At 35.2% G+C, this 9,557-nt stretch overlaps 1 protein-coding gene across 2 annotated transcripts; it reads left to right on the forward strand.

Moving 5' to 3' along the window:
- The first annotated feature begins 1,019 nt into the window (after window positions 1-1,019).
- Window positions 1,020-6,401, forward strand: LOC137962923 (dolichyl-diphosphooligosaccharide--protein glycosyltransferase subunit 1B-like). Of its 2 annotated transcripts, XM_068810057.1 has the most exons (8): window positions 1,020-1,191; window positions 2,233-2,277; window positions 2,526-3,157; window positions 3,717-3,864; window positions 4,432-4,611; window positions 4,735-4,803; window positions 5,743-5,832; window positions 6,202-6,401. In XM_068810057.1, the coding sequence occupies exons 1-4, from the start codon at window positions 1,069-1,071 to the stop codon at window positions 3,847-3,849; spliced, it is 933 nt and encodes a 310-aa protein (XP_068666158.1). In that variant the 5' UTR covers window positions 1,020-1,068; the 3' UTR covers window positions 3,850-3,864; window positions 4,432-4,611; window positions 4,735-4,803; window positions 5,743-5,832; window positions 6,202-6,401. The 2 variants fall into 2 exon arrangements, with proteins under 2 accessions (XP_068666158.1, XP_068666159.1); XM_068810058.1 differs by lacking the exon at window positions 4,432-4,611.
- The last annotated feature ends 3,156 nt before the right edge of the window (window positions 6,402-9,557 follow it).

Here is a 9,557-nt window from a genome sequence, read left to right on the forward strand (position 1 = left end):
GTTGAGGGTATAGGACATGTAAAATGTAAAAAATTGGAAAGGGTTTAAGCCCTAAACACACAAAATTAAATTTGTATTAAAAATAGAAATCAACTTCAATAAATCATCCATTAGAATAAAATCATCATTTAATTAATAGAAATAAAACATAACATTTAAAATCATGATTAATGAATAATCTGCTCCATTTACTGAAATCAAATACAACATTCAATGGTATAAAAATTCATAAACTAAAATACAAAAAATTAACAAATGCAGAGATCAATTAAATCAAGTTTCAATTAAACTTAATAATAACTTCAATTTAACTCACAACTCAATTTATCAGTAATTGATAAATTGAACGGTCGACTACGCATGTGTACGCTTACTGATAAATTGAACGGTCGACTACGCATGTGTATGCGATCAAAGTTAAATGGCACCACGTAATCCGTCAAAACTAACGTGTCTAGTTGGGTGGTACACATGAGTAATTGACCGGTCAAATTTAGATATTTTTTATATTAAGTTTAAAAATTGGTTATTTTTGTTAATATTTATTAAAAAATGGATAATTTAGTAAATTTTCCTTCATTAAATAAACTCAACCAATTGCAGTTGGGTTTTTCCTTTTACGCCAATTTTGGTCTTCCTGTCATGATAGTCTTTTCAAATATCGTCAGTAAATATGAGTACTGACTAGTGAGGGTTCAGCTCTGTGGGTGGATTTAGCTCCTTATTTTTTTTTTTTTTGGTTAAATCCCGATTCGCTCTGCATTGGCTAGATAGTTAATGATTGGTTCGCCCTCTTGATGAAGGATGGATACAAATCATACAACCCAGCACAAGTATCATGATTTTGATGGATATGGAGCTAAAGCTAATATGAATGTAATAGAAAAAATGTGAACGGTGAACAGGGTGAATGGGTCAGATTGAAGCTGGGTAAGCTGACGTGTCGAGTTGGACTGTACACATATGCAGTCAATGGACCGGAAGTTCCAAGAGCCTACTGCATTTTATACATTAACATAGTCTTCGAAGTCGAGAGCTGCGTCCAAGACGAAGGCGAGCGACGACCTCATGGAACCTCTCTTCACTCTTCGAGCTGCCCTATTCTTCCTCTTTCTTTGTTCTTTATCTTTTGTTCAAATATCGTGTGAGTCTTCTTCTGGACAAATTCGAATTACTAGCGCGGAACGACGGGTATGCTTTCAAAGTGGCTATTTTTTTTCCTCTTTTTTCTTACTTCCGTAACTGCATTGCGTGATTTGCTTCTTCCTCCCTCTCCCCTATCTTCGTTCCAGAGTTAAAGAAGGGTGTATAATTTAAAATTACGTCTTCCCAGGCTGCAGAATTCGAAGATTAGCTGCTCATTGATCTACTAGATATAGAGAAGTATATTTTGTGTTTCTTCTTACATAAATTTTTTGTTTTTTTATTTCGTGGGGTAGCTGACAGAAAATAGTTTTTTTTGGCTGTAATGGGCGAGGATGTGATCTATCTGATGGACTACAAATGATAGTATGTTAGGGTTCATTCTTAGTGCCTTAAATGATTAGAAAAGATACTATGTCACTCCACCCTGGAGTTTTGAATCGTTTGTCTATTTTTTTAACCAGTAAAAAATCATCAGACGTGACAATCGTCTTTCGTTGTTATATGAATTGGGCTCTCTTTTCGAACATTTGAGTGGAAACATAATCACTGATTGACTATTTAATTATTTAGTTGATTCAATAGGACCCCCCACCCTACAGACACACACACACACACGGACCAAGTAGGAAAACTGAGTGGTTAGTGGTATATTGTAGTACTCAAACCTGCCATAAAGAGTTTTGGATACTCACGTTCTATCAGCTGAACAAAGAGCAGTCCAAATTACAGTTGCGGGTAATATAGTCAAGGCTTACCGAATTTCTGACTGCTGTATGTTATCCGAAAAGTTTTTACTTTGCGATGGTTTTTCCTATATCGCAGACCCAAACCAGACTGGGCATGTGACATTAATAAGAAGTCTCTCATGACCCGTATATCACTGGGACATTGATGGAAAGGATGTAGCTATCTTATCTGCAACTGAAGGCCTCTTTCTGGTCAATTTAGAAATCTTAACATAGCTACTATGTGCCATCTCTTTTTGTAGTGTTTGGTTACTGAAACAAAATGGTCCTTTATCTGTGTCCTACTGTTGCCATTTCAAGCCTCTTTCCTACTCTCACGAACTATTCTACATATTTGCAGATTGACTTGACCTCTCCCATAGTAAGGGCCTACTTGACTTTGAAGGTAAGTTCCAAATAATCATTCTCTTATGCTCCCTCCGTTAATTTTTTGGAGAAAGCAAATTTACCAGTTTTTCCTTATTTAGTCTCCATGAATCTCACCATTCAAAAAACGAAGGTCTCCATGAATTTATTCAAGTCTTAAAAGTTTTTGAGCAAGCTCTCATCATGTCAGATTCTTGTCATATTTTCTTTCTCTGCTTTTCCTGTTCAATTTTTTGGATATTTTTGGACATTTTTGGACATTTTCAGGTTGAAAATATCGGAATATCTCCTGCTTCAGAAATTCTTTTGGCCTTCCCACCAACCCAAGCTGAGCATATTGCACTACTTAAGGCAGCATCAGTTGAAGGAAAAAAAAAAAAGAGAACTCATGTGGAACTTTCTATAATCCCCACTGAATCACCTGATGCACCAAATGGAGCTAAATTGTTTTCCATCTCTTTGCTCAAACTGCTAAAAAATGGAGAGAGTGCAACCTTGGATGTGTCGCTAATATTAACACATTCTCTCGAGCCTTTTCCTGCAGAGATTGGACAGTCAGAGCCTCAGTTGGTTTATTACCGTGACAGTGCACTTATGTTGTCACCATATCATGTTAGGGAACAGACAATGTATATTAAGACACCAACTACAAAAGTGGAATCTTATACAAGAGTGGACCCAACAGTCCGTTCTGATACAGAAATAAAGTATGGACGCTATGAAGAACATCCTCCATATTCATTCTCTCCTGTAGTTGTACATTTTGAGAATAACCATCCATTTGCGGTGGTTGAGGAACTTGTACGTGAAGTGGAAGTGTCACATTGGGGTAGCCTTCAGATTACTGAGCATTACCAACTGTTTCATGCAGGAGCCAGACATGGTGGTGGCTTTTCAAGGTTCCCTACACTTTATTTTTTCAGTTTCTGAATAGTGAAATAATCTATTGCTTACCACTGCAGTGGAAGATCCTTTTTCATCACTCTGGTGACAAGATTGATCTCACATCTGTGACATTCCATGTTTCTATAAACTGCAAATTACCACACCTCTTACCCCCTTTTCCGATGCTCTAAAGAAGACACTTATCAAAAATTAAGTAGATGTATGATTTTTATGGGTGATGGGAAACCAACCATTGTGTTACCTTTTTGAAAATGGCCTGAGATTGAGCCTGTGACCTCACAGCTTGTGGTTGTGCTTCTTAAGAATTGAACCACAGGCTCAAACCGAACCACACTTTATTTATTGTTCTTAAGTGGCTGGATATTCCTGATTTATAAAACAAGGGGGCAAACTTATCTATATCATTTAGCTATGATAAAGAAAACCATTACCCCCCAAAAAAAAAGTGTATCTAAAGTAGCATGTTGTTAATCCTGGATATCTTATCAACCGGTATATTGGAATATGTTTTCATCAACCATGTGCTCATTATGAATGTGAATCGCTTGCCAGGGTAGAATATCAGTCACGACCATCTACAAGTGGCATTTCTTCATTTAAGCATCTTCTAGCAATACTACCACCACGGGTGGAATCTGTCTACTACCGAGACGAAATTGGGAACATTTCATCTTCACACTTGTGAACTGATGCTCAAAAGGTTCGTTAGACTCTCTGCTGCCATTCTATGCTGAAGTCAGGGAGTTCTTTCTCTTTTTCTAGCTGTGACCTGGTGTTGAGTATGTGCAATTGCTATATTGTCCATCCCAGGCATTGTGGTTTCCTTTTTTTTTAAAATGAAATTACCAATTTGAGTCATATGTTTACCTTTCTCATTCTGTCTGCAGTGCATCTTATGTAAGGTTAAATGTGTGCAATGTTTCTTATAGGGTTAAGTTTTCTCAGTTACAAGTTAAGTCATACTCAAGTAATATGATGACCATGAGGTGTCTGAGGATTGTGGATTGGGCACCAAGATATGGGTTTCAACTTTCAAAAACGATTTAGTTGTCGAAGGACATTGTCTGCTGATATTTGATCTGTTGGCTTTTTGGCTCCCCACTTTAGACATGAATGGCTCTCTTGAGTCATTTTGAATAAGAAAAAAAAATTCACCCTCTTTTAGAAGATCTGGGAGTGGATCCTTTAAAATCACCATAGAGAAATGATTCAGAATGGAACTGTATCACTAAGTGCAGTTTTCTAACATCAAGGTATTTTGTTCCAGTCACTGCTTGAAATAGAACCAAGATATCCATTGTTTGGAGGATGGAGAGCTACTTTCATTATTGGATACAGGGTGCCCCTGCAAAATTTTCTTTTTGAGGCATCTGATGGCAGGCGATATCTGAACTTTAGTTTTGGATGCCCTCTTATGGAAACAAGTGTGAAGAAGTTAATTGTCAAGGTAGGATTTTTCTAGTGCACCCGATCAAATCTATTTTCTTATGTTGAATTAAGTTTGTCATTCTAAGATGTTAGAACATGCATCAAGTGAAATTTGACCAAAATTTAGAGTGTCTTGTATCAGGTGGTGCTTCCGGAGGGATCAAAGGATGCATCAGCCGTTACTCCTTTCCACGTAGAACAGCATTTTGAGGTAAAACTTTCTTTTGGCTTTGCTAACAAAAAGAAGTTTGCATCTGGGAGGCAGCTTACTCTTCTGTACAAAGCCCCCACCACCACACTTTCTTAAGGATTTCAAATTCCTCTGTGAGGAAGCAAAGAATGATACCCTACTAAATCATTTTTAAAATATATACCTCTTAAATTCCTTCATTTATTGTATCAGGTTTATTCCACATTTTCTTTGAGCATAACTGCACATGGTATAGGAAACACAATATGAAGAGAGATGGTATCATCATCTTTATAAATACAGTGTCTACGGACTGGTTTTATGCCAAAAAGGTCCAAGAGACGTAAAACACATCATGAGTACTACATTTTAACAAAGTAACAGATTGAGCTTCAGAAGATAAAAATAATTGTCTTTCTTGTTTTCTGATTTAAATCTCACAAGACACAATACTGATGGGGAATGGATGTCGATTTAGTGAAACGTATTCATTGCTGGAATTTAAAGGAGAAGAGAGAAAAGAACAGAGAAGAAGAAGAATGGGAAGAGAAGAAAGAAGTAACAGAAAGGGATTTTCATTCATTCATCAACATCCTCCACGATTCTGATTACAATCTATTAATAACAAGAGATTCTAAATTCGAAATTCAAAAAAATGGATAAAATCTATCATGTAATATCAGGGGAAGATAAAATAAAATAAAATAAAAATAAAAATAAAAAGAATTCATAAAAACGAATAATCACCCAACCACAGTATGGTGGGTTCTGGTGGGGCCTGATGCCTCCGAGTTTACACTTGTGTGAATGGCGGCATATGGGCGTCCCCACCAAATAATTTCTGAAGTCCAATTTGGATTGGTGCATCCAGAAAGTTAGTTGCATGTATTTGAATGGTGGATTTTGACTTTTGCCTATAATGAGTGCTCTAAAATTTCTTCCTTCATGGGAATATTGCAGGCAAGTTATTCGTATCTTGATATTGTTGGAAGGACGGTAGTGGTCCTGGAAAAAGAGAACGTGGTACCTGAGCACAATGTTGCTTTTCAGGTAAATTTCTGAAAAGCTTTTTCTTCTTCAATGTGCCCCAAACAGAAACCTCTCACGTATCCTCCAAATGAGCATCTATCCTTCATGTTGCCTGCTTGTTGTCCTTTTTATGAGATTCCCAAAGGGTTAGCTGCATTTCAATTACTACTAACAGTTAATTTTGGGCCAAGTGATGTGCTTCTGATGATTCTTTTTGGATTAAGATTCTAGTAATTGGTAACCGGCATGTTTCTCAACATCAGTATTCATAGACCACCACAAGTTTCCGACATGTGGAGTTGACTGATTCTGATCTACTAAATCACTGCTTGGGATGTTATGTCATGGGTTTGATCCTGTCTTTACACCCATGAAAATTTTCTTTTGCAGGTTTACTACAAATTCAACCAGATTTTCATGCTTGCGGAGCCTTTGATGTTGACAAGTGCATTTTTCTTATTTTTCATTACTTGTATCGCTTACCTACATATTGATCTCTCCGTGCATAAGCCATAGTAGCAAAGTGGTAAAAGATGGTCTAGAAACGAATTTTGGACTCCTTGTTAAAGGTATGAGTTAATTTTCTTATTTGACTTTTTCTTATTAGCACTTATGTATACTGCAGGTTCAATATGTCAATGATAATTTAGCATATTACTAATGCTGTAAAGTTCCCCTACGGGGAGTGACTAGTCATTTGGTTTTGTTGTAAAATCTGGACTTGTATGAAGTTTTTTGTACCAAAAAAATGTTACCCTTCTATTCTAAACAAAACATAAAATTTTAAGGGCAATATTTTCATTTTGCACCAATTTAAAGATTGTTGAACTTTAGAATCAATGAGATTACATTAATCTACCACATCTTAATCATATGTTTACATTTGAAATATGCTATATCTGGATGCTCATATTCAGCATTTATTTTAAAATTTACTGTTTCTTTCTTCAATCTAAATATTTCACCACCTTTTTATTGCTGTTGTAGGCTATACTAACTTCAGTCACTTAAAAAACACTAAGCTTTGGTCATCAGTTTGGGTTATATGGTATTAATTATGTTGGCCTCTTAAGCTAAAAAATTAAAATTTTCCTAAATATGGACCTTGGATCACCCAAGTGGAGATAAATTCGAAAGTATCACTTGAAAATAGCCTTTTAAACAGTTCTAACGATGCATTTTGTGGTATTGGAATTCCATATTATAAGAGGGTTTAATCTGTTTGAAAAAAAATGCTAGAGATTATTTGTAATTTGTTTAGTTTTGAAAAAAAATTATTTTAGATGTTCAATCTCTGAATATTGCAACATGATTCACTTGGGGGGTTAGTCCAAAAGGAAGCAGAGATGAATTACGTGTGAATTACTTCGTTCAGTCTATTAGGTTGTTAGTCCAAAATGATCTCCTCTTAATTTGAATCACGCCAGGTAATCTTTTCAGGCAAAAATAAGGGAATCATGTTTCATACCTATTTTGCAAATCATCTACATGAATCGCACGCGGGACACGTTTCTCCCTCCCTCAAACAAATTTTTTTCCCTCATTTCGCTTTGTTCTCCCTCTCTCTTGACTTCCTCTCTCGAAATTTTTTTCTCTCGCTCGACTTTTCTCCCTTCTCGGTCTTCCTCCCTTGAATTTTTTTTCCCTCTATCTTCTCTTCTTGGCCTCACTCACTTCTCCCTCTTGGCCTCTGTCGTAGAGCACTGGAGGTCGAGCCTCTCTGCCTCCCTCTCTTCTCCCTCTCAGTGTATCGTCGGAGTGCCACCTCTGTCACAGTTGCCTATTGGCCCGCCGTTGTCTCCCACCATTATCGGTGTTGTGAGGAGGACGACGCATCGAGGCGTCGTAAAGAAGCCGACGATGGTTTAATTTTTCTTAATGTAGGAAAAATTAACCAGTGCCATAAGTTCATTATATTTATTTTGTCAAAAAATTAATATTTTTTATTTATAAAATAATTATTTTTATTTAATCAGTATATTCATTTTGTAATTATTGTATTAAATTAATGATTTTAATAATCATAATTAAAATATTGTTAAAATAAACAATTGTTAAATTGTTTTGGTTTAATTATCCCATTTGCTATAATTAATTAAACCAATGGTTTTAAATTTTGTGGCAATATATTATTAATTAATAATATGTAAAAATATATATTATGTTATTGATAAAATAATATATTTATTTATTATATTTATTTTTTATTACTGTATTAAATTTGTGATTTTTAATGTTAAAATATATCTTATGTTATTAAAAATAATTTATTTATTTATTATATTCGTTTATGTTATTTTTTACTTATATTTATTTATTTTTTATAATTTATTCTAGTCACACGTAATTATTATATTAATTTATAATAAACTGTAATCATTAAGTAATATAATATAGTATTTCATTAATTTAGTTTATTAATATATTTTAATACTACACATTAAATCACTTACAAGTGTAGTTACCATGTGTATTTTTGTTAATTATCTGTTTAGGTATATATTTTATTTAAGTATATTACAAAAAAAACTCATTCTTTTGTTTATATCATATTTTTAATTTTGGGGCACTAATACTAGAATTTATTTTTCAGTGCACTTAAACTCGTGCACCTAAGGGTGAGTTGAAGTTGAATCAATTTATTTAAGATGAATTGAAATCTTCACTTCATTTCAAATTCATTGCGGATTAACCCAATGTCTTTGATTTCTACATGAATAGTCATGTCTATAATGATCTCTTATGATTTTATTTCTAACAATCATTTGGAACATTTGAAGCTTGAAAGCTAATACAGAAGGCCACCAAAACTTTAGGATTAAATCCCATTGGAATTAATCTAGAGGAAAGGGAGGGAGGAGGGTAGTCCAAAATGAAGCAGAGAATAATTACATGTGCATTACTCCGTTCATTCGATTAGGTCATTAGTGGTGAATGAGCGCCTCTTCATTTGAATCACGCCTGGTAATCTTCTCAAACAAAAATCAAGGAATCGTGTTTCAGCCTGATTTTGTGAATCATTCACATGAATCGTTCGGGCCCCTGATTTTTTTTTCTCACGCTCTCTTCTTCCTCTCGTTTTCACACTCCCTCTCCCTTCTCCCTCTCTCTCATCTCCCTCTCAGCCTCCGTCGCAGAGCAGAGCCTCCGTCGTAGTTGCCTCCATCGCAAAGTCAAGCCGCTCGGTCGCTCCGTCGCAATTGCCTCCCTCTCTTCTCCCTCTCGGCCGCTTTGTCGCAGAACATCCAGTCGGACCGACGGCAGTTGTAGAGCCTCCCGCGTATTGTCACCTTTGGCGTACCGTTGGAGTGCCGCTTCCATCGTTGTTGCCTACTGGCCAATCCTAACCATTATCAGCACCATGAGGAAGACAACACTGTGATTTATTTTTTCCTAAGTTAGGAAAAATTAAACCAGCTTTATTTATTCATTAATTTATTTTATTAATTACTGTATTATATTAGTGATTTAATTGTGGTAATTAAAATATTATTAAATCAAGGATGTGATCAATTATTTTGGTTTAATTATCTCATTTTTAGTTTTGGTTTAATAAAACCTATTTTTCGGCCATTAGAAATGGAGGACTGGTAATTAAAATATTGTTAAAGAAAACAGTTGATCAATTATTTTGGTTTAATTATTCCATTTTTATAATTAATTATCCCATTTATAAGGTAGTAAAACTAGGTGCACCTATGCTTGCTCTTTTCCCCCATTGATTGAAACAATTTAAATTTGCTTTA

The sequence above is a fragment of the Aristolochia californica genome, unplaced genomic scaffold (genome assembly GCF_029961685.1).
Source record: "Aristolochia californica isolate CCGP_79_NKW_82.1479 unplaced genomic scaffold, dmAriCali1.0.hap1 SCAF_4, whole genome shotgun sequence".
Classification (NCBI taxonomy): Eukaryota; Viridiplantae; Streptophyta; class Magnoliopsida; order Piperales; family Aristolochiaceae; genus Aristolochia; species Aristolochia californica.

Coding starts and splice junctions, on each gene's coding strand:
- LOC137962923 (XM_068810057.1), top strand. CDS start 1,069: ATGGAACCTCTCTTCACTCTTCGAGCTGCCCTATTCTTCCTCTTTCTT. Junction 1,192..2,232: donor TTACTAGCGCGGAACGACGG/GTATGCTTTCAA, acceptor ACATATTTGCAG/ATTGACTTGACCTCTCCCAT. Junction 3,158..3,716: donor CATGGTGGTGGCTTTTCAAG/GTTCCCTACACT, acceptor ATCGCTTGCCAG/GGTAGAATATCAGTCACGAC.